General features: G+C 43.7%; 1 protein-coding gene and 3 long non-coding RNA genes across 4 annotated transcripts; all 4 read right to left on the bottom strand.

The window, feature by feature from the left end:
• Positions 1-6,278: 6,278 nt before the first annotated feature.
• Positions 6,279-9,908, bottom strand: LOC311010415 (uncharacterized protein). Its single transcript, XM_084004898.1, has 8 exons — positions 9,823-9,908; positions 9,590-9,707; positions 8,968-9,059; positions 8,765-8,879; positions 8,543-8,632; positions 7,529-7,690; positions 6,882-7,061; positions 6,279-6,790 (listed from the first exon to the last, which is right to left on the bottom strand). Exons 1-8 carry the CDS (start codon positions 9,874-9,876, stop codon positions 6,585-6,587), a joined length of 1,017 nt encoding a protein of 338 aa, XP_083861024.1. The 5' UTR covers positions 9,877-9,908; the 3' UTR covers positions 6,279-6,584.
• Positions 9,909-10,030: 122 nt separating this feature from the next.
• On the bottom strand, positions 10,031-10,737 carry LOC311010917. The gene is made up of 3 exons (XR_014596843.1): positions 10,565-10,737; positions 10,386-10,473; positions 10,031-10,170 (listed from the first exon to the last, which is right to left on the bottom strand). It is a non-coding gene; the product is annotated as an uncharacterized lncRNA (long non-coding RNA).
• A 354-nt stretch (positions 10,738-11,091) lies between these two features.
• On the bottom strand, positions 11,092-11,750 carry LOC311010916. The gene is made up of 3 exons (XR_014596842.1): positions 11,552-11,750; positions 11,296-11,391; positions 11,092-11,207 (listed from the first exon to the last, which is right to left on the bottom strand). It is a non-coding gene; the product is annotated as an uncharacterized lncRNA (long non-coding RNA).
• Positions 11,751-11,870: 120 nt separating this feature from the next.
• Positions 11,871-12,911, bottom strand: LOC311011036. The gene is made up of 4 exons (XR_014596858.1): positions 12,749-12,911; positions 12,179-12,317; positions 12,020-12,094; positions 11,871-11,923 (listed from the first exon to the last, which is right to left on the bottom strand). It is a non-coding gene; the product is annotated as an uncharacterized lncRNA (long non-coding RNA).
• Between the last annotated feature and the right edge of the window lie 12,638 nt (positions 12,912-25,549).

Raw genomic sequence — 25,549 nt, 5'->3', positions numbered from 1 at the left:
GAGATTAAGGAAATGTATCAGTTAAGAGCGGTTAGGAATGAATAAAATACCTCTATCCCAATAACAAATATAAAATGTCACATTACAATTGAAAAATTATAGATTGTAATCTTTTGCTCATTCACTCATTGAAATACTTGGAAATTGTTTAACCATATGTTGTATGGTCACTTTTTTTGCTTTACCAAGGATTATAGACTACAAGATGTACAAACAGGTGACCAATTGAAGGAAAAGCCTGAAAGATGAGGGGAAAAACAATGAATGTAGTTCCTCCCACACAGATCCTATACTACATCCTATAATTTCACTACTGATGGGAGTAGTGTCTCCCAGACTGATAATGCTTCAGTTCACAGGGCACAGGGCCTCATTGAATGAGTATGTATGAAGATTCTGTCAATTGGATTCAATGGGTTTTACAAACCCGAATTCCAATGAAGCTGGGACAATTGTAAAACGAAAATAAAAACATAATACAACAATTTTCAAATCATTATCAACCTATATTAAATTTAACACACTACAAAGACAAGACATTTAATCTTCATGCTCCATCTTGACAGGGTCAAGATGGGAATGTTTGGAACATTCAACAGGTGAACAGGTTCATTGGAAACACCTGAGTGTCATGATCATGGGCATAAAAAAAATTCATTCACAAGCAAGTCATCCTTGGTTGTGAATGACCGAGCCTTCTGGGAATGCTATGTGCCAGTGGGAATCACTGCTGTAACAGATATTACCACATGGGCTCAGGAACACCTTGGAAAACGTTTGTCAGTTAACACAGTTTGTCGCTACTACAAGTGCTACAAGTACTGTCCACATTTAAAATAGTTTTTGGAAATCATGGACGTTGTGTGCCTCGGGGCAAAGAAGAAAAGGACCTCTCAGATCTTGTAATAGGTGAGGAAAGGATGTTGTAGCACACGGTCAGTTTAAGCAATTTATTAAGGTGCAGTTGCTGACGTTTCACCGTGGGGTCTTCTTCAGAGTAAGAAGAGTAAGCTTGCTCTGAAGAAGACTTGTCCACCATGTGCTCCAGCATCGTCCACCGTGTGCTCCAGCATCCTTTCCTCACCTATTACTCATCTGTCTCCTGCCCTGAGACGCACCAGTCTGCAATCCAGTCTGTCAGGTGAAGCGCGGAGGTTGTCCTTCTTTATTAAATATCTTGTCTGTGTTGTATATTCATTGAATATAGGAATAGGGGTTTGTATGATCACCAGGGGCCTAATTTATAAATGTATAAACACATATAAACAAACTGAGAAATAAGAAACTGATTGTGATGACATAAATTCACTCTCCCCACACAATATGAAAACTTGCTGAGTCATCATTTATTAACACAAACCAGTGTAGGACGTGAATTGTTACGGCCATGTATTTTGACGTGTGTGCACATACTGAGTTTGTCCAAATACACAGTAGACTCAAGTGAATTCTATACAGCTAAAAAGGAGGCCCCAAACACCTACAGCAGACTTTGGATGTGCAACTGTGCTCTCCATCATCATCAGTTCCTACATAGATTGAAGCTGTTCTGGTGGCACGTGGCCTATACCCCCTCACTAATTCACTTGCCGAAAGTTTGTTTTTGATTAAGCATCTGTCAATCAGCCTGTCAGAATTTTGAAACATTATATTTCCCTTTAGTAATAATTAAAAGGCAAGTAATCCAGACATACATATTACAGTAGTTACTGGTATAACACCTCAGAAGTCACCTCACTCTAATCAGTCATTTGTATTTCTTTTCTAAATTTAAATAAATTTCTTCATTTTGAGTATTATTTCAGGAGTTTAAGAAGGAGAGGCAGATTAAATGTTTAATATGGTTATCATGTATACCATGATTAAATAAGATATGAAAAAGAAACATGACTAGTAACTGAATCATGATTTGTATGCTATTTGAAAATATCAGCAGAACTTACCACCTTTCTGCTGAGGTAGTTCTGTGGGAGGACTGGTGGTGGTCTGGATGGTGGGCTGGATGAGAGGAGGACTGGTGGTGGTCTGGATGGTGGACTGGATGAGAGGAGGACTGGAGGTGGAATGGATGAGAGGAGGACTGGTGGTGGCCTGGATGGGAGGAGGACTGGTGGTGGGCTGGATGAGAGGAGGACTGGTGGTGGACTGGATGAGAGGAGGACTGGTGGTGGTCTGGATGGTGGACTGGATGAGAGGAGGACTGGAGGTGGAATGGATGAGAGGAGGACTGGTGGTGGCCTGGATAGGAGGAGGACTGGAAAATGTTTAAAAATGCTGACCAGTTTTTGCCCGTAAACATGAGCATATCACCCCCATCCTTCAATCACTGCACTGGCTCCCTGTTTCATTCTGGATCAACTACAAAATTCTGCTGCTCACTCACAAATGCATCTATGGACACGCACCTATCTACCTTCAAGAACTCATCTCCTTACAATTCTCCGCCCGTACCCTCAGATCCACAAACACCCTGCTCCTCCCAGTCCCCAGCACCAGGCTTTCCACCATGGGAGACCGAGCTTTCTGCTCAGCTGCACCACGCCTATGGAACAGCCTCCCAATCCAGCTGAGGGCTACCCAGAGCCTGGACTCTTTTAAAACAGGCCTGAAAACCTTTCTATTCAGAAAGGCCTATGACTGCTAACACTAATATATATGACACTAATTTAGTTTTTATTGTGTGTGCATTTTTACTTTGCTTTTAACTTTGTAGCACTTTGAGATCTTTAACATTTATTATTATCATTATTATTATTATTCTTGATTAATCATATGAAATATCAATTAATTGACGTAGCTCTAAAAGAAACACCTATTAGATAAAGTGAAGACCAAATTTGATGAAGCAACAGGTGAATAGCTATTTTTGGCCCACTGCGGTTTGCCCTGTGACAGCTGTACCAAGAAAATTCACAACTGTAATTGTTGTCTCTGTGCCACATTTCTTTGTATGTTGACTGTGAAGTAAGATTTTAAATAATCACACACACTTACCAAAAATGAAGACCTCATAGAGGGCCTTCATTCTGTCAAGGCATTTCTCACTCTGGTCTGACAGCTGCCATTTGGGGTGGAGGACTTGTGCAGACCAGGTGTTTGATTTCTTCTTTTGCTTTGCAAAAAAGACAATTGCCTTGCATCCTAACGTGTTTAACTTTTCGACCTGAAAATAAAGAAATATATTATATAATGTATACAAAATCTAAACAATTATAAATGTCTGAAACATTGTGGCTGGAATTATGTAAATAATAACTACAGAAGTTAAACACATACCAAGACAGACGCCTCATCCATTACATGAGAGGTGGTTTGGTTTTTTTTTTGGTTTTTCAACCACATCTCCTTCCTTGCCTCAAATTTCATCAGTTTTTTTGCCAGTCTTTGTTTTTTCGGTTGCACTGACTGGCAGTATTTGCACGTCTTAGTGGCAACACCAATTGCTGCTTTGCAGCTGACACATGTTGTTGTGGTTGACCCTCTTGGCATCTTGAAACTAATGGATAAAACAATCAACAGTTAAATAATGCAGTTCCTTTGTCATTTTGGTTATTAAATGTTATCACAATTTGGCCTACTTCAGCATTATCAGTCATGTCAGACATTAACACTTCATGTAGCACTGTTTCAATGGTGTTCACAGCATCACATCCAATTAACTGCTTTGCAGCAAATACTGATTCTATGCAACAATAACCCATATCACATAGTCTCCTATACACTAGCTCCTAGTTGATTTCTGTTTTCATCTAGGTATCTCGTTATTTGTTTTTGTATGATTTTACCACTTGTCTTACTGTAGCTCCTATCTCGTTTTGATTCGGCTGCAGTGACATGTGAATTTGGAATCAGTTTTCAACTTATCATTTTGACCTGGTTAGCACATCAACTACAGCTAACGTTTAATTCGGTGGCAAATATAGCTAATGCTGGATAAACCCCGATATCATTGGACACATCCCTATAAAATCATGGTAAATAATTAATGAATATTGGCTTAGACAGCGCTAATTATCGTTCTTATTCAGGTTCCGTCAGCATATGTTGATATCAGTAGTAGGCTACGTGTTCATTACCTACCTTTAGGATGCACGATATGAATTGTCGTGACTCGTGGCGGAGAGCGGAACACCTCCCTCACTCACTTGTCAATCTGCTGACCACTGTGCTTCTGTGATAGGGCAACCCACATGTCAATCAGCGACCTCCCGCGGCTACGTTGCCCACACGTAAAAACGTGATGCCACTTTCGTGACACTGTTACGTTTAGTAAATAGGAGCGCGAAAAAAAAAACAAAAAAGTAGTAAAAAAATAGGAGCGCGCTCCACTGTTGCGAGGAACCTTGGAGTCATTTTTTACCTGTACCTTTCCTTCAGCTCCCACATAAAGCATGTGACTAGGACTGCCTTCTTTCACCTGCGCAGTATAGCTATAGCTAGTATAAAGATTAGGAATATCCTCTCTCAGAGTGATGCTGAGCACATCTCTCCCACTTTACCTTCTCTTCAGTGGCTTCCTATAGGATTTAGAATAGACTTAAAAATCATTCTGCTGACAGCACGAAAAAAGGCGCGTCGAACCGCGTGCGCGCCGCATCGGCGTCGCTTCGGATTTTGCGCCCACAAGGCGCGCGGTTACATAGAAAACAATGGAAACGCATGTGCAAAAGACGCTGAAAGAAATACGCATTCTTAACTGTCTTCTTAGGAGAACTAAGATCCCCCCAAAGAAGCTTCTTAATAAGCTCTTAACGGGACCTGTCCACCACTGCGGTACTGAAACTACGCGTTCTTAACTGTCTTCTTAGGAGAACTAAGATCCCCCCAAAGAAGCTTCTTAATAAGCTCTTAACGGGACCTGTCCACCACTGCGGTACTGAAACTACGCGTTCTTAACTGTCTTCTTAGGAGAACTAAGATCCCCCCAAAGAAGCTTCTTAATAAGCTCTTAACGGGACCTGTCCACCACTGCGGTACTGAAACTACGCGTTCTTAACTGTCTTCTTAGGAGAACTAAGATCCCCCCTAAGAAGCTTCTTAATAAGCTCTTAACGGGACCTGTCCACCACTGCGGTACTGAAACTAAGTCAATCGATGCCGGGCAAATCGATTTATATATCACCCGCCACTTTATAAGCGCATAATATCACACACAGTGACAAGTGCAGCACGAGAGATGAATGCACCGAAAACGGGATTTCCACTTGTCAAACATGGGGTCAACCTGGGTCCCGGTGTCCGTGGCCTGATTAAAACTTCTCCACTGTTGTTGCCGCGTTGGTCACGGGCAGTGACGGACTGGCCATAGATGGTACAATGGACGCGTAATGATGCAGCCTAGACGGCTGCGTGAAGATGCGACCTTGTGGATGTGCCCGCAAAAAAAATAAAAAAATAGCTGATTTACGGCAGTAAACAGTAGGCCTAACCCAAAGACCACTCTCTGTTTTTAGGCACATTATAATCTGTGATTGTGAAATGTTTGGACGAGCACACTGCAGTCATTTTGCAGGTTTACTAAACAAACAGTCTACCTTGTTGTCAATCTACCTTTGTCTCCTTTGATGTATTGGGAGATTGTTTGTGTAGAAATGATTTGAATGACTGTTAGGTCATTATTTACACACACACACACACACACACACACACACACACACACACACACACACACACACACACACACACACACACACACACACACACACACACACACACACACACACACACACACACACACACACACACTCATAATGCTCTCTGAACCCTAGCCTGTTAGGGCACATGCAACATCACTGGAAAGGTCTTGACCTGGAGAGTAACATATATCAATTTGAAGGTTCTATATTATTCTGGCTTTGAGATATTGACCTTTGAACCTTAAACTCAGGGAATATTTTGAAGGCTTATATTATGGGACAAAAAGGGTTATAGATAAGACCAACTGTTGTAGAAAGGTGTTGACATGGGCTATAACATAATGTGAGCATAGTCACCAAGTGGTGGGGGGTTGAATAAGCCAATATTTAAAGTCTGATGCCAAAAATGTGTTTGCCTGGCACCCCATGCTTTAAACACAAAGACATCTTACAACAGCAGTAAAATAGCCTCAGGTTTCACATAGAAGTTATTACAGCACTGATGTTTGGGTTCAACACACTGTGAAGACAAGGGCTCCACGGTGGTGTAGTGGGTAGCACTGTCGCCTCACAGCGAGAGGGTCGCGGGTTAAACTCCCGGGCCGGGCCCTTCTGTGTGGAGTTTGCATGTTCTCCCCGTGTGAGCGTGGGTTCTCTCCGGGTTCTCCGGCTTCCTCCCACAGTCCAAAGACATGCAGGATGGGGATAGGTTCATTGGTGACTCTAAATGTCCCGTAGGTGTGAATGTGAGAGTGAATGGTTGTCTGTCTCTACATGTTGATAGACTGGCATCCTGTCCAGGGTGTACCCTGCCTTCACCCAATGACAGCTGGGATCGGCTCCAGCCCCCCCGCGACCCTGAATGCAGGATAAGCGGTAGAAAATGGATGGATGGATGGACACTGTGAAGACATCTTCACAGTCATACATATCATCTCAATACAATAACTAGTCTCCCAGCTCCTCATCAGTTGAGGAAGTATTCTCTGAGTCTTCCTCTTCAGAGAAGTCATCTAAAGACAATGTTTGCAGTCCAACAATACTTCTGTATGTTGTGCGTGCTGTGGCCAGTTGTGCTTGAACTTCACACAATCTTCTCTTCAGCACACAGAGTAGTCCCTCACGTCCGTTCTCCATTAATCCCTCTGTACTGCCTGAGAATGTGACATTAAAAAAAGAAGAAGAAATAAGCCAAGTGGTTACCAGAGAAGCAAATTGAAGAAAAAGACTATTTATTGTCCTTACATTTCCTGTTGGTGTCTTCAGTTAGCTGAGAGGTAAGCTCTTCAATCAGTCCAGCAACACTCCTCATGTACTCCATGTGCTGCTTGACTTCACGAACCACAATAACTTCTTCTTCTTTCAGTCTAGCCAGCAGCATTACCTTGTCAAAAACCGTTTTTTTCTGCACCATATCGCCATGACCTGCAATACATTACATCAAAGTGTTATCTTACAACCTCCTATAAAAATATTGGGACAGGAAATATTTGGCATGCTTGACCCTTTCCACATCATACATTTTTGTCAACTCCAAACCACCTGTTGGGATCATTCCACTGGTAAACATGTTCACTAGTAACAGGTGATAATGATGACCATGCTCTGTCTTATTTATCCACAAACAGCGAACCAACTCATAAACAACCCTGTCCTAAACTGCTTACTGCTGTGGGTGTACTACTACAATAGAGAAATAAACCCTGAAAGGACTAGGAGGAACCCCAGCGCTTTGCGAAAGGAGTTCGATCACAGCCATTTACAAATTACGGCATTCTTTTTTTTTTGGCATATTGCCCAGTGTCTTTACATTTTTTACATCAGATTTCATACGTACATTCAGATGTGCATCAAACAATTTGTATTCATTGCATTTCAGAGGAAGTACTTACATTCCCATGGCCAGGAGTAGTTGTCCACAGCCAGGAGCTCATTGGGAGGAGGGAGTTTTTCAACTTCCCCCACAGTAGCATTGTGGGCATTGATGGCAACTTCCAGGGCTTTCTTCTCAACAGCAATCTTTCTTCTCAGTTGATGCCTTCGCTTATTCCCACCTACAATGAGAAACACAAAATGATAGTGAGCACTCACATGATGACCACACAAAAGCACCATACAAAATAATTTGAACTATTTTGAAATAGAGGACAAAATTGGTAGGTCAGGACATCTCTGCACTTTGCAGAAATATTGGAAATACTGTCAAACGATTAAAAAAGTTAACTCGATTAATCCCATTACAATTCAGTGATTAATCTGCTATAGAAACTGCTATATTTGCTATATTTGCACAACATTAATTTTGTATGTGTTATTTATTTATTTGTTGATTTTTTAGATCAATTTATCAGGGTTTTATTATATTTTAATTATGTTGGTCAGTTTTAAGTGTCCAAATTTGGATTAGCACTGGAGCACTTTAATTGTTTTATCCACTGTACGTAACTGTCCTATTTTTGTTTGTGTGCATGTGTTGTCCTAACTGTGTGACGGAAGCCCACTTTTAAACTGCAACACAAGTTTACCTACGGGTACGAATAAAGTAACCTGAACCTGAACCTTAATCGCTATTAATCACGATTAAAATACTAAATATTATATACACTATATGAATTGTATTTACTTCTATTCCTCCTTATAAAGTATTGAAGGGTGCAATTCATGTACCTAGTTTATCCATTAGAATTTGAGGATGCAATTTTACAGATGTGAAAAACAATAACACATCCTAGCTTATTTTTTTGCATTCAATACGGAAATACGAGACAAACCCTGTCCAGTAGTGATTCAAACATCAACAACATTTTTTTTTAATAAATGGATTCACTGTTTTTACTATGTATAAATCAGTAGTGAATTAATTTTTTCCAAAAATCTGCATTACTAGTGGCCTTTTCTTGTCTCACCAGACTGACGATACAGCTGAAATTTTCGCTGTTTGATGCCCATATATAGCCCCTCGATGTTCCTCTGCAGGTCATTTTGGATTGTTGCTCCTTTGGAGGACAACAAACAAATTAATTCATGCCCATCTCAGTTCACAATCAGCCTCTTTTCAGATCCCCTGTACAAGAGCAGAGCCAAATGATTATTTAAAATATGCAATAAAATAACTTTTTTCAAAGTACCTGAGGTCCACTGCTGAACATCAGACACCCACTGCTGGACTGTGTCTTGCTGTAGAGATAACTCAGCGGTGAGTTTCTCCAGGTCCTTTGTTGCCTCTGTAATCCTTTGTACAGTCTGTCCAAAAGAAATATCTGTTAACAAATGCTGAGACAATTTAAAAACAAAAATGTGATTATACTGTACATATTTGCCTAGTTAGCACCTTGATGTATCTTTTGGCCAGTGTCCGGTCAAGGTTTTCTGCCTTTCGCTTGTTCCAGCCACTTGCCTGGATTGTTAGCATATCTGTGCGAACTAGAAACACAATGTATGTGCAGTAATTTAGGTTCACAGTGAGGAACAAAGGTCAGATACTACATTGATCATTCTCTAATATTGCCATATAAATCTGGAAAGAATCATACACTTAGTTAACGTGTCAAAAGCTAAATTATTATAAAGAGAATCTTGATAAGTGTAAAAGTGCTGAACAGACAATTGTTTTGAAAAGGAGCACCTATGCATGGAACTCTAAAATGCAAAGGCCAAGCATCAGTGTTCAAACCCCTTCTCAGAAGGGGGAATATGGGAAATATTTAAGTCTGGGGCTGTGTGTCTACTCAGGAGTTGGACACCTGCAATGTCTCTATTGTTGAGAGGTCTGGTTTGGTCTATTTGGAGAAGGATTAATACATGATAACGACCCCAATCACACCTAAAAGCTCTGACAGAACCACTTCAAGACCAAAGACGATAATAAGAAATAGTGCTACATTCAAAACAAACAAAAAATATGTCTGCTTGTGGTCTCCATTTGGACACAACTATACATGACAAATGCTTACCGGCTTTTGACATGTACTTGGAACATATGGCTGCTCGGGAGAGGAAGCTGTTAACCTGTTCAACCTCCTCTCCGATTGTTGTTCCAGCTCCTTCTTGATTGCGTCCTCCCCATTTTAACTGTAACACATTTACATGAACGTTATCATTAGTAAAACAAAAAGTGGGGGCAGAGAACAGACAATCATAATGTGTGGTACAAATGGTAAGAAATACATCTGACTGTCATTATTACCTCACACATCCATGAATGCGCTTTTGCATGCATGATGGAGAGAAATGGGCGCATGTTCAGCAAGTCCTCCAACTCTGGACAGTGGTCCACAATTCTCTGCAGATATGGCCAATATTTGCAGACCACATCAGAGCAAAAAAACTGGATGGTCTGTGAAGCTAGATGTTTCTGGAGATATAATGGGTATGCAAATATTTCTCCACGGAACATATTCAGTCCCTTCAGCAAAACCCCATGACGGCAGACAGCAACTTCAACACCTTCCTCGTCTAGTTTGCTTGCAGATTTGTTGGCAGACTCTCGTGCTGCTGTCCACTGACCTGCACCACATCTCCCTTTGTCTGGATTCTTAAACAGATGACGGCAAATACAGACATTTCCACAGTTAGTTAAATTTTACCAAATAAGCTGTAAATCATGGTATTATGGCATTGGATACAGCAATGCCACTCTATTACTTAAATAAACCAAATAATGTTAAAATTTGAAAAAACAGGCTACAAGCATTCATAAAAAATTGAAATTTGAGGTGTTACACATGAAGAAATATAAATTTAGCTTACATGTCCAGTTGTTCCATGGATGTAATCAACAAAGGAGGACACCTCAGCATCACTGGCCAAAAAGACTCCATCAAAAAACCCATCAGGTCTTGAAAGAAATATATAGATGTGGGTTACATTTACAGTATAAAAGTAATTTGTGGCTCATTAGCATTTCATTGTACATGAATGTTACACACCCTGGTTGGCTTTTGAAACGATATAATTTGCGGTTCCCATCCACTGCAACTGCCAACATTGAGGGTGTGCATGCAGGGCACTGGAAATGCTGGACCTGGGACAGCTTGTCAACCTCAAATTTGGCATAGGCCCATTCGAGGAAGGCCCTCTGCATTGTGTCCCCACATATCTTACCACTCTGAGAGCAAAAGTGAAAAAACAACACAAAACAGTAAGTAACCCTGCAGTTATTAGTACACAACTGACAATGTGCCGAAGGTCGGTTTCACACTGTGGTCATGACGCAAAAAATGGCTCTGTCTGTCAAGAAATGTGTGCTGAAACTTTGGGGATTGTAAGAACAAGTCCTAACAATGAATCAGTTATTTAAAAGGTGATCTAAACAAGATAACTTAAATCATGAATCCACTCACTCGCCGAAGAGTTTTGATCGACACTCGAGCATGCTGACAAAAGCTTGTCGCGACATCCCTGGGGCAGTGATTTTTAGATCCTCATACGTGGTGAACACGTCCACCATGTACAAGGTCTCAAAATTGACAGTGGCTGGCCAGTAACCACTTTCAGCCAGATCACTTATGGTCACTGGCAAGGTTTTTCCACAGGAGCAGTTTACTGACGGGAGAAAGAGGTTGTATCTTCCTGAAATTCAGAGAAAAAAAAAATCTCTCAAAAATAAATAAATGAATAAAAAACAATATGAAGAAATAAAAAAAAATAAAAAAGTTACCATTCATTCCAATTAAAATAATTGGCTTTCCCTTGGAAAAGCTTGTTTGTCCAGTAGAGCAGTCGCAGCAGGGAGCAACAATTGGTAACATGCAATCTAAAAAGCAGAATTAGTTTAGATTTAGAGTAAATGAAACCAAAAAGTCACCAACAGTGAGGGTGTTGTTTCTATCAAACAAAACCTCATCCAGCCTGTTTAAACCTGGGCTTCTATAAAAATGTAAAATAGTCTATATAACCTGAGACTTAAAAACTACCTTTTTCATGATAGGAGAATTTCCCTTCTTCATGCTGCTGAACAAAAGTGGATGGCGGCAGGTGTCTGAAAAACCCCTCCACCATGGATGCTCTGTTATGAAGGACCAGGGCCTCATGTGTGGAAAGGTCACAGGCTGTGCAGTAGAGTGATCGCGGTAAACAGTCCCTACACATCACTACTGCAGCCTTGTGTCCACAATGATGGCAAACCCCCTCTTTGGGCTTCTCAGATGACAACATATTGTTCACCATGAAGGGCCTCATCACTCTCCAATTCTCCAGAGAGGAAGTTTGCCTGTTCCTCCAGTGTGAGGGAAGAGGTTGTTCGGCACCACTTCCCAAGAGGTCTCGGACATCTTGAATGAGGGAGTCTGAAAATGAAAAGGGAAGAAGGCAATGGTAAATCTGGGCAATTACCACATAACAAATAAGGAAACAAGTATTAAGGGAAAAAAGAAAAAAAAAACCTAAATTGATGATCACAGTTTCTCCACTTGTGTCGGTAGACGGAGCAGAGGGGAGTGTTGCGCTTGCTGAAGACACTGCAAAAGTATGAATATCCATTTAGAACTTGCTCAATGAATAATGAATGCAACTACTGATGAAAAGACAAACAAAAAACCAACCAGTGGCTGAATCTCGCTTTCGTTTCTCCCCAGCTCTACATCTTTTTGGCAGAGGTTGACCATCTTTGTCCTCATCAAGCCAAACACACGGCTTTGTGGATTTTTTTGACCCTCCTTTTGTGTGTCCATGCTGATCCACCTAAATAAACAATTCAGCCACAGAATAACCCACCGCCCCCCAAGGTTATTGCCAGCTACAAACATCGCATTATATAAAAACCAATAGTAAAAATTCAGTCTAATTGTTGTGGTCCTGTACTGTAATGACAGATCTAGAAAACCCTTTCTACATTAAAAAAAGAAAGTGAAACATTATGACACAATATTGAATGGAACTCCCATTGGCTATAAGCGTTCACACCAGCCGCCATAATGGCGTGTCATCGCGCCAATTACATTGATTTTCAATGTAGAGTTGCCGCTCAATTCGCGTCTATCGCGCTTGGTGTGAACGCAGAATTATTGTGAACTCAGTTCAGCACTAGCTTGCATTTAAATATAAAGACATTAAACCAGGTAGCCTTGTAATTAGCAGTATGATTTTTCCATCAATGAGATAATGTTATTTACCTTGCACCCATCCAGGAAAGCATCAACCAGGAATATGGCATCGTCAGGTTCAAGATGATTCATTTATTTAGCTTGGTCAAGTTGTTTTACCACGCTTCCTTTTCCTCCTCTTTTACCTTTTCCAGATAATTTCTAATATATAATACGTAGACTGGCTGTGCCTTTTCCGGCTTCTTCTCCCTCGTTTCTTCTTCTTCGTTTCTTCTTCTTCGTTTCTTCTGCTTCTTCTTCTTCTTCTTCTTCTTCTTCTTCTGTGGTGGAGGTTTGTTGGTGAAGAGCAAGAAAGATCTTTCAAAACTATACGTTTTTTTTTCTTACTGTTTCTTATTGTATGATTATTGTTTGTCATATTAGTTAGTTTATTGTATAAAATCCGTTTAGTGTTGTTTTTGTGTGATTTCCGTGCCTCGTGGCGAGGATGGCGTCCTCTGAGACGCCACCTGTGTCACTGAGAGAGGGAGTGAGGCTGGTTCCACCACACAGCTCCACCGTGGAGCAGGTGTTGCTGGCTGTGGGAGAGCAGATAGGCCACGGAAACATCCTATATGCCTCCCGCATGAATAAAGCCCTCGTGGTGTTTTTAAAAGACCAGAGTTGTGTCAGTGAACTCATCGAGAGTGGGTTAACGTTAGATGAGGAGTTTTTTCCGATTTCCCCACTGGCGGTGTCCTCTACCCGGATAACCGTGTCCGGCGTTCCTCCTTTCATCCCGAATGAAGCGCTGGAACGAGAGCTGAAGCGGTTCGGTAAGTTTGCCAGTGGGTTTCGCACTGTTGCTTTGGGATGCAAAGATGACAAATTGAAGCATGTTCAGTCTCTGCGGAGACAAGTATTTATGTTTTTGGACTCGTCAACTCAGACACTGGATGTGTCCTTCCGTGTCCGACACGAGGAGACGTTTTACATGGTGTACGCGAGTTCTGGGAGCATGACATGTTTTGAGTGTGGTGATGTGGGCCATAAACGCATTGCTTGTCCGCACAGACAGCGCGCGGCGGGACCCGCTGGGGCTGGCGGCGGCGGGGCCGCTCGCCTTGCGGCCGCGCCAGCCGGCGGCAGGGCCGCTCGCCTTGCGGCCGCGCCAGCCGGCGGCAGGGCCGCTCGCCTTGCGGCCGCGCCAGCCGGCGGCGGGGCCGCTCCGCGTGCGGGACCCGCTGGGGCCGGCGGCGGCGGGGCCGCGGCGCCTGCGCTTGCGGCGGCGGCGGCCGCAGCGCTTGCGGCAGCGGCGACTGGCTCCGCGCGCGGAGCCTCCGCGGCTGACGCACAGCCAGGTGTCTCGAGAGAGGAAGCAGGGCAGGAGAGTGTAAATGTTGTGAGTGTAGAGAAGGAAAGTAATTGGAATAAGGTGAGTAGGGCTGAACAGGCTGGGCCTAGTACATCTGGGGAGGTGAGCACAACAGAGCCAGTGGAGGCTAGTGAAGTAGGACAGGGGGAGGCAGGTACATCAGGACAGGGGGAGGCAGGTACATCAGGACAGGGGGAGGCAGGTACATCAGGACAGGGGGAGGCTGTTTTTATGGAGCAGGAGCTGCAGGCTGCAGGTGCTGGGCACCAGACTGAGCTGCAGACGTTTTCAGACAACAGTCAGGTGATGGGAATGGACTCAGATGAGGAGATTGACTCTGACAGTGTGTCTGTAGCAGACAGTGTCTCTCAGATCACAGACCTGTATTCTCTTAAAGAGGTAAATGAGTTCCTCGATGATTCTTTTGGCAGGTCAGTGGAAATAAGTGACTATTTCCCTGATATTAAAAAGTTTATTCAGACGGTGAGCACTCTTCAGAAGGTTGTAGGGATAGACCTGCTGAGTGAGAAGAGACGTTACCGTCTGAGAAAACATATCACCACTCTGAAAAAAGGTCTTAAAGGGACCAAAAGAAAAAGGAAAATGAAAAACTCCAGGAAAAGATAACATGATCATACAACACCGGGTGTTTTCTCTCTGCTGTGTCTATTTGTCTGTTCTGTTGTCTCTCTTCTACTCTTCTACTATGCAGTCCTTAAAGGTTGCCTCTTTAAATATTAACGGGGGGAGAAGTACGCAGAAAAGAGCCTTAGTGTCAGAGGTTACTAAACAGAAAAAGTTAGATGTCATTTTTTTACAGGAAACGCACAGTGATAGCCTGAATGAGACAGACTGGGGGATATGGTGGGGGGGTCAGTATGTACTCAGCCATGGCTCTAATCTCAGTGCTGGAGTTGCTGTTCTATTCTCTCCCTCACTAAATGTGAATATTCTATCCAGAACAGAGATTATAGCAGGCAGAGTTCTGATGGTCAAGGCGGAAATAGAAAGTTTTACCTTTACTTTTATTAATATGTATGCACCCAATCATGGTCCTGAACGGTTGGCTGTGCTTAAATTATTAAGAGACAGCTTAGATGGCTGTGATCAGGGGGAGTGTTTTATAATAGGGGGGGATTGGAACTGTTGCACTGACGTCACTTTAGACCGGACAGGACAGGAGCCCCACCCTCAGTCGTCCTCCTTTCTGTCTCAGCTTCTAAAGGAGGCTAGTTTAGTTGATGTGTGGAGGATGAAACATCCTTCAGCTAAACAGTTCACCTGGGTGAAAATATCCGATGGTAGGATTAGTGCAGCCAGGTTAGACAGAATCTACGTGTCCGCTTCCTTTATAACTCGTGCAGCTAACTGTCAAATCCTCCCTGTTGGTTTTACAGACCATCATTTGATTTTAGTAGATTTGGTTTTATCTCCTACTGGGAAACCTAGGTCCTTCTGGCATTTTAACATTAAACTTTTACATGATTTTAATTTCTGTACAAACTTCCAATTGTTTTGGGCTAATTGGAGATCCAAGAAGGAGTCCTTTCCCTCCTTGAGTCAGTGGTGGGAGGTTGGAAAGGGTCAAATTAGGGCGTTCTGTCAGCAGTATACGTCCTACTCCACTGCAAATATTAGAGGGGCTTTGGAGCAACTAGAGTCCGAAATCAGAGAGCTAGAGAGTATGTCTGCTGAAAATACTGAACAGTTACTCCTCAAAAAGCAGCAGCTGAACTCTTTTCTTCAAGAGAAAGCTAAAGGAGCTCTGGTCCGAGCACGGTTCACCTCTCTAAGGGACATAGATGCACCAACCTCCTTTTTCTTCAACTTGGAGAGGTCTGTGGGCCAAAGGAAGCAGATGGTGTGTCTCCGCCTGCCTGATGGGAATTTGACCTCTGACCCTGCCGAGATGAGGAGGCATGCAGTGTCTTTCTACTCAGACCTGTTCAGGGCAGAAGTATGTGATGTCGATGCCACTAATGAACTTCTTCAAGGTTTTCCACAGCTGGGTTCAGGAGAACGGGATACCCTGAGCTCTGACATCTCTTTGGAGGAGCTGACCTCTGCAGTGACACAAATGGCTTCAGGAAAGGCTCCAGGCATGGACGGCCTACCTGCAGACTTTTTCAAACACTTTTGGAGCTTTCTTGGTCACGACCTGCTGGACGTCTTTAAGGAGTCTTTCGAGAGAGGAACTCTTCCAGCATCCTGTAGGCGTGCTGTGATCTCTCTGTTACCCAAGAAAGGGGATCTGACCCTGTTAAAGAACTGGAGGCCTGTAGCTCTCTTATGCACGGACTACAAGATTTTATCAAAATTTTTAGCTAACAGACTGAAGTCCTACATGGAATTATTTATTGGTTCTGATCAGTCGTATTGTGTTCCTGGTAGATCAATACAGGACAATTTGTTTTTAATGAGAGACATTTTTGAAGTTTGCAAACATTACAACATTAATGTGGGTATAATTTCTATCGACCAGGAGAAGGCGTTCGATCGTGTGGATCACTCTTTCCTTTTTGCCACACTGCAGGCTTTTGGTGTTGGGGAGCACTTTTTGTCCTGGGTGAAGCTGTTGTACAGTGATGCATGTTGTGTTGTTAAGGTTGGGGGAGGGTTGAGCAGGCCTGTTTCAGTTAAAAGAGGGATCAGGCAGGGCTGCCCTATATCAGGCCAATTGTACAGTATGGCCATAGAGCCGCTTTTGTGTAGGCTTAGGAGCCGACTGAGAGGCCTGGTTTTGCCTGAACTGGTTCACAGCCCCCCTGTGGTCATATCAGCATATGCTGACGATATAAATGTCCTTGTCCAGGGTCAGGAAGACATCCAGGAGTTAGAAGATGGTCTCAATTTATATGAGAAAGCTGCTTCAGCCAGGGTTAACTGGGAGAAGAGTGAGGCTGTTTTGGTTGGTCAGTGGAGGGCAGGGGACACACCCACTCTTCCTGGAAACCTTAGGTGGGGAAAAAGAGGCCTAAAGGTCCTGGGTGTGTATCTGGGAAGTAAAGAGATAGAGGCGCAGAACTGGGAGGGAGTGCTGGGGAAGGTGCAAGCCAAGTTGTCTAAATGGAAATGGTTGCTACCCCAGCTGTCCTACAGGGGAAGAGTTCTGATTGTTAATAACCTGGTTGCCTCATCCCTGTGGCACAGGCTACAAGTGTTAACCCCCCCGCAAGGACTTTTGAAGCAACTGCAGAGGGTCCTCGTAGAGTTTTTCTGGTCGGGTCATCACTGGGTGCGAGCGTCGGTCCTGTACCTTCCTGTGGCAGAGGGGGGGCAGGGCCTCATAGACATCGCCTCCAGGACTGCTGCGTTTAGACTGCAGGCAGCTCAGCGGCTGCTGTATAGCGGTTCTCTCTGCTGGTCTGCTATGGCCCGGTTGCTGCTCTGGAGGGCCGGGCGGCTCGGCTACGACAGACAACTTTTCCTGATGAAGTCCCCGTTGTGCAGTCTTACTGGTCTCACACCGTTTTACAGCTCTGTCATCGATGCCTGGAGGACTCTGAGTTTTACTCGACCACCTGACCCCGGGCCTGGGATGTGGCTGTTTGAAGAACCTCTCTTCAACAATGATTTCCTGTCTGATACTGTCTTCTCCTCAACCACCCTAAAAACAGCTTTCATTGAGGCGGGAGTAGTGAAGCTGGGCCATCTGACGAAGATATCAATTGAAAGTCTGGCTGAAGTGACGGGCATACGGTCAACCAGAGTGCTGCAGAACCTGGTGAACGGAGTGTGGCAATCCCTGTCGGCACCACTCCGGATTTTTGCACAGGACGGAAGTTTGGCTGACCAGTGGAGTCAAGGACATGAGTATGTCTTCCACCCCTTGAGTGTGAGACCTGAGGTGGGGGAATGGAGAGAGGAGAGAGGCCTTCTGTTAACCCTTTTAACTCCAGCACTGGGAACGTTCAGCTCCTGTACAAGCAAACAGCTGTACTCCAGCTGTGTGAAGGTACTGAACTTTTCTGTTCTTGCAGGTGTCGGAGAGTCAAAGTGGATGGAGTTTTTAGGCTCAGACTTTTCCCCTAGTGGTAGCTGGCGGGTCCTGTATAAGCCTCCCGTCGAGAAACGGATGGCTGACATCCAGTGGAGGATTATACATGGAGCGATAGCTACGAACAGACACAGAGCTCACTTTGACCCAAGCACTGGGGAGGGTTGTCCTTTCTGCTCAGCAACAGAGACCTTATATCACCTAGTGGTGTCCTGTCCCCAATTGGTAGATGTTTTTAAAATGCTGCAGGAGCGGGTTGGGGGTTTGGGAGAGGTTTTCTCTGTTCCCCTCTTCATCTTTGGACCCAGATACACACCCAAGAAAAGGCAAATTTTGGTTTTAATCAATTTTATTTTTGCAAGTGCCAAACTAGCAATTTGGAAAAGCCGAAAAAATAAATTGCTTGAAAAAGGCTGGACAGACCCAGTACGCTGTCTGAGGGGTTTAGTGGCAGCCCGTCTGAGGGTAGAACACACTTATTTCAGACTAACCCAAAACCTGGATGGTTTTAAAGCTGTGTGGGCTGTTAGGCAGGTCTTGTGCTCACTGGGGGAGGATGGCTCTTTGGTTTTACATTTTTAGAATGATGGTTGGTTTATAGTGTTTTGTGAGATTATGCATGTGTCAGTGGAATAAGTATTTAAGGGTTTGTTGGAATGGTGTTTAAATAAAGTTACTTGAAAGTCAAAAGTCTTCTTCTTCTTCTTCTTCTTCTTCTTCTTCTTCTTCTTCTTCTTCTTCTTCTTCGTGGGGCCCTAACGCGTAAAGGTCAAAACCCACCAATGCGATCGCACCACACAGGAAGTTAAATGCACAGAGGATCCGGTAGATTTCGAAATAAAACACAGCGGACAAACATCCGATCGTAAATCATCACTTTATCAGCATTAGTTCCTCCCGTGCCATGTATTGATCAGCAAATCAACCTCAGACGCAACGCATGCAGTGGGCGAGGGTTTGAACCGTCAGACGGAGCGAAATCGCAAGGGAGTCCTATGTGAAATCTGGGGCCACTGCTAATGCTAGGTGATAGCAGCGTCCATAGCCACCAAAACGTTGCAGTGTCACATTATCCTGGCGAGATCTGAAAATTCTTCACAAAAACGAGCAAGCGAGTGATTATGTACATTCACTGAGTAAATACTATGAAAATAAAATATATGTTTCTCGCTAGAAATGTAATCAAAACGCATTTTTATGCAGAAACTAACTCAAAATATTGGTTTTTCCACTAAAAATGAGAGAAACGTCAGCCATGTTTTTTGTTCTCACGGCCGGAATCTTGAAGGTCACGTGACTTGGACGCAAACCAATAGGAAGAGTATAAGCAGAAAAATGTAACAGTAACACAAAAAAGGGGCCATTATTGTAGTCCCTCTACGTTTTTGCACTTTGGACCAACGTAGCCAAGGTACGTTTTTCTATGAGACTGGGTTGTTATACAGTATATAGTACTAACGTGTTAAGCAATGTAATGTGGTGATCTGGTATCTGTTTTTCACAACTTTTGTTGCAATTCTTTTTCAAAGCAAACACCAAGTCGCTCTCCGCCAGTTCTTCTTTAGAGCTTGGGTTAACAGCAGCTCCATTTCTTTTTGAAGGTAATTGTTTTTTTACCCTTCGATGCTATGGTAAAGTTTATTTTACAGTACATTTTAATGTGTATATCTAACTTGCCTTTCCTGTTTGTATCTTACCATCTTAGATCAATCATCACAGAATATCGCCCCTGTGGAAGCAGGTATGAGTTTCTTTCACACTGTTTTGACCATAACAGTTGATATGGTGCACTCTTCACTATTCTCTTATTGTGTATGTACACTACTGTTTTATTGTGTTTTACAGCTCTGCCGTGTGCGGCGCCTCCTGTCACTGTTAATGCCCCACACAAGCCGGCATCCTCCGTCCCAGGCTACGATCAGGATGTTGCAGGGTGGAACTGTTCCCAACAGCAGAAAATATGGATGAAGACTGAGCTGGAGGCGCTCGGGCTGTGGCCAGGTTCTCGTCCAGTACGTCACCTGATGAAAATGCTGTCCTTGTGGCGTCATCCTCCTCAGCCTGAGCTCATAGACTCAGTCTCTGAGCTGCCTTCAGCGAAATACTTTCAGCTGCATCCTTTTTTTATTTGGAAGCCGGAGCACAGCATCATGGAGAGGGTTAGAAATAACTATGCCCTGCCCTGTCTTCATGGTTGTCCTAACCCTCAGGTAGCTTCTTGTGGTGTTGGCAGACCTAGAGTCATCATTGGCACCAGCTGCCAGTACTATATTTTGGCCTCGCGACTCACCTGCAAGGTATGTAAAAAGTACTGGCATGCTGACAAGCCGCAGTGGCTGGAGATGCTACCAAAGCGCTTCACTAATATCATTCCGGCCTTCCTGACTCACAAAAAGGCCATCTGTAAGTCTGTGATGGATGAGATGAGGCGCAGTGGAAGATCCCCAGAGGATATGGCTAAGCAGCTGAGTGAGGTGCTTCATCTGAAGTATGAGAGAGCTCACCTGGCCTATCTGCTGAGTGTGCAGAATGTCAGGGATGCTGAGGCAGGAGACTATGGTCAGAGAACCATCACTGGGCTACTCAGACAGGCAGATACTCCAGCTCCATTTGGTGGATACTCGGATGCTGATGGCTGGTGTGGAGTGTCCATTTCCACACACTACCTGGTCGATTGCCTGGTCCGTGAGTATCAGCGGCAGGAGCAGCACCTCACTCTGCTGCTACAGGGGACTTTTGGGCGGGTGCTCAGGTCGGATCACACCCGCAAAGTGGCTAGGAAGGTTGTGCTGATGTCCGGCACCATGTCTTCCTATGCCATCATGAATGAGAACTGGATGATCCTGAGCTGGGTGATGCTGCAGTCAGAGTGTGAGCGGTCCCTTCATCCAATGTATGAGGGTCTGTCTCAACGCTACACGTCGGCTGGAGTGGAGAAGGCGAACTACCAGTGGGTGGACAGGTATGTAAAACAAATTTCACCAAACAGAATTTTTGTGTACTTGTTGTACATTATATATTTTATTGTTGTCATTGTGTCCGTTTGTTTCTATTTATATGCAAAGTGTATCATGTAATCTGATTCTTCTAGTTAGTAATCAAATTATGGCATATTTAATGTTTTGTAGCCCATATTGGTAAAGGCCTTTAAGACTTTATTTTTGAATGTAATCAGCTGTAATGACATTTCTTTTCAATATTTTAGGGACTGCTGTGCTGCCTTCAAAGTCCTGTCCCCTGGAGCTCAGGAGCACCTCTCTTGGGACTGCTGGAGGACCTCAGAGGCTATTGTGGCTGAGGCGACCTCTGGAAACCTGGCTAACACCAGTGCGTCAAGGGACAAGTTTAACAAAAGCATTACAACAAAGTTAGACTTGTTCCACTGTATGCGACGTTTAACCAGGGAGTGTGTCTCCGAACACCACTCCCTTTACAGCTCCTTTTGCCAGTTTCTGTCTGCAGCCTTTGTTGTTGTGGATCAGATCGATCTCCAGAGGCTCAAGGAGGCCTACACATTCTGCGGAATTTCTCCTGCTCATCCCACTAAGCAGCACATAAGAGAGCACTGCAGGACGAAGGTGCCACAGCCCAGAGAACTGCTGCAGAGAGTAGAAGATGTCCTCCATCATTTCCACCTGACAAAGGATGCTAATGATGTGCTGCTGTTCAAGGCCTCAATGTTGAATGTGTGGAGGATTCAACGCATCCACATTCTAAGAGGCTGCCTGAGCGACCCTGAGGTGGGGGAGGGAATCCTCTACAGGTACGGTGGCACCTTACAGCTCAACTACACCAAGGGCGAGGGTGCTGCTGTACCTATTTGGATCCCCGTCAGAGGCACCTCTCAGCAGGAGGGCTTCCACTTTCACCAAGCCCAGTGGGTCACAGGCAATCGGGTGTCCTGCGAACTTTTTCAGGCCCAAGCAATGACAGGAGTGGCTCGCTGGAACTACCAGAGGCTGGTGGACCTAAAGCAGCCTGGTGTAGAGCTGCCAGCTGTGTTCGACCCCCTGTTGGTGGCAGAGCTGAACTTTGCGTCTCTGAAGGTGTCTGGGAAAGCCAAATATCCCACCCTGCAGGTATCCAACACAGATACAGGGGAGATATTTGGACTCCAGTATGTGGAACCAGGCTGTCGCCCTGTTGTTTTGAACTGGCAAAAGAACACGGCACAGCCCAACATCTCAGCTGCTGTAGCCATGGAGACGGATGACTTCCCTGCTGTTGTAGTGGACACAGTCTGTCAGGTAATTCAGATGAATCACTTAGTGATTACTGACTGACCGACCGATGTACTGACTGACGTAATTGATGCTGTGTTTCAGGAGACCACTGTCAAGAAAGACCCAAGACCAGTACCCATCCTGTCTTCTCAGCCGTCCTCTGAAACAAGTTCCAAGTCCCAGTCACCCCTGACACCAGCTTCTCCCACAGGTAAACCGGAGAGTCAGTCTATGATCGATACAGATCATTCAAATGACTTACCTACCATCGCTCACACAGACTGTACAGTTAAAAACAGGCTTGTACATAATACACAATATCGTGACAATCATATTACTATAACTGTAACTATTCTCACAATATTAATCCTCTGAAATATGAAAAAACAATATAATAAATGTTTCCATTTTGTTCAGTCCTGTCAGGTGTAGCACCACTGCCCATGTCCTCCTCTCCTCGAGCCACCCGCACTGGGCGAATCAAAACGGGAGGCCTAATTCAAGTCCTTGACCACACCCGCTGGACAGAAGCCATGAGAGCTGCCATCGATGTGCTTCTGTTTGAGCACCACGGAGCCAAAAACATTTTGAAGCGCGTGGATGCTGACTATGCGGCCATGGTCCAGAGACAATGCACTGACCCCAACAGCCTCCTCCATCCGACTACATGGCAACATATCTCCAGATATGTGAAGCATCTGGCCAAACTGAAAAACACCAGCTCCTCCCTCAATACCAGCCCAGAGAAGGTGTTGGAGACACAGCAGCTGTGGCAAAATCTGACCACTGGCAGCCAAACGGTCAGTGTGCCGGTCACAACCTTACCTCCTGCAACTTTCAACCCTCCAGCTGTGGCCCCCCCCACAGGAGGAGTCACTGAGCAGGGCTACAGTGGAGAAGATTGTGACCGAGATACTGCAAAAACAACAACAACATCAGCAGCAGATAAAGAAAAAGATGACCAGGAAGTGTTTAGCCTGTGGTGAGCCAAAGTCAAACTTGGTGACGGCTCTTCAGTTCATTTTTTTTATCAGACTAAAACAGTGAAGTATTTCTACTGCTCCACAAAGGTCTATAAAACCTATGCAGAGGAAGGCCTCCACAACCCTCGGATGTCTTTTGAGGACTTTGCTGCATCTCCATTCTTTGAGCGGGAGCTGGAGGATGCCAAGAAGAGAGGGGCAGAGTGGAGGAAGGTGGCACAAGAGAGGGCAAAGAGGACAGCAGCGATGCAGTTGCCGACAGGACGTCTGTGCAGGTTCTGTCACCAGCCTCTGAAGCAGGGCCCCCACAGTCCTCACATACACACCACCTTCCCCGGGGTGTCTGGGAAGTATATCTACTGCCCCTCCAGAGTGTTGTCCCTGTACCAGGAGCAGGGCATGGTGAAGGAGATGACCTGGGGGGAGTTCCAACAGTCTGACTTCTATGAGACTGAAAAAGAGAGATGGGTGGCAGAGAAGAGGAAGTGACTGCTAATCCACCAACCGCAAATACACCCTCAAACACAACACTGATCTATATACTGCACAAGCATGAATGGTATTATTGAATTAGAATGAATATGATTATTATAGTAGAATAAAATATAGTATTAATATAGTTAATATAGCATTAATATAGCATTACATGCACTTTAATAGAATACATATAATTATTACACTAAAATACATATGTTTTGCATTAAAATTACTATAATTAGTGAAGAGCCAATTAACCAGAGCCTTAACTAGAGGTGATTGCAATGTACCGAGGCGTAGAACAAAATTTGGTCAAATGGTCGTCTCTGTAAGAGGAACGCAGTCCTGGAACAAGTTACCATCACACATCAGAAACTGCGACAACTACTCACTTTTTAAAAAGAATCTCAAACATTGGCATCAATGTTGATGAATGTGCATTGTCCCAACTCAATAAATAAATAAAAATAAAAAAAAAAGTAAAATAATATGATTGCACCTTTACCGGCGGGATTACATATCCCCTTGGAAGATCTGGTGAGTTTTGCTGGGGAGAGGGACGCCTGGAATGCCCTGCTAAGCCTGCTGCCACCCCGACCCGACCCTCTGGGAAGAAGAAGAAATGGATGGATGGATGGATGGATGGATGGACCGTTACCACTGTCCCTGTTATGTCATTCGTTGTATCTTGTATATAACAAGAAGAGCATTTGTAGACACACACTACACTGTAGAGTTAGGTTAGGTTATTTAATGTGTGACAGTGAGTGGGCACAATATACTATATATTTTTACTGTATATTTAATTTACGGTGTCATCTGTTTTATATATGATGTTTAAGGGCATAATAGTTTGGATTTGGTCTTTTTTTCAATAAATCATCTTGAAAACATCACTGTGACATTTATGTTTTTTTTTGCTCAGTGGTACATTTACAGATCTCTACAATAAACATATATGGTTGTACCTTAATAAAAGTAAAACTGGCACAATATACTTTGAAATGTATATTTGCATTATTATCTTAAGGGTGTTTCTTGAGTCATATTATTACTATTACCATTATCAATGAATACAAACAATATAGTTTCCACATAATTTCGTAAAAAATATAAGATTGAATTTAACTGATAATATTTTAAGAGGTTAAATGTAAGTGTTCTATATTCTGCACACATCTTGTAGCAAACCATCCTGAACCAAATATGGGAGGTTGTGTTTGATAAAGTAGGGAACCGAACCGTGTCATTTTCGAAGTGCCTCTGGTCAAGAAAAAGTCTGCTATGGGTATACGCGGCTGGCCTCCGCGTGACAGGCGGAGATACTGTCCACTATACTAACGAGGAAGTGTTAAGCGCATGAAAACTGAAATTTTTCCACGTACTATGCTGTAACTTTTTTCCGGGATTCTTTTGGACATTCTATACTATGACGTTTGTCATTACTTTTTTGGACACACGAAACCATGACATTTTATAGCGTACTCTACTGTGACTTCTATTCATGACATTTTTCGACATACTATAACTTTCTTACATACTATACTGACTTCTTTGGACATGCTATACTATGACTTTTTTCGACATACTACATACCAGGAGAGTTCAAGCTGTTTTCCAGTGCAACAAATTCCCTCCCGGTCGAGGACATACTATACTATGACTTTTTTTCCGTACCATGCTGTGACTTTTTTTAATGACATTTTTCGACATACTATACCTTTTTTAAAATACTATACCGAGTTTTTTCATGACGTTTTTGGACATACGAAACAATGACATTTTATAGCATACTCTACTGTGACTTCTTTTCATGACATTTTTCGACATACTTTA

Source organism: Eutrigla gurnardus (assembly GCF_963514095.1).
Source record: "Eutrigla gurnardus genome assembly, chromosome: 3".
NCBI lineage: Eukaryota > Metazoa > Chordata > Actinopteri > Perciformes > Triglidae > Eutrigla > Eutrigla gurnardus.
This window is presented reverse-complemented; position numbering and strand designations above follow the sequence as displayed.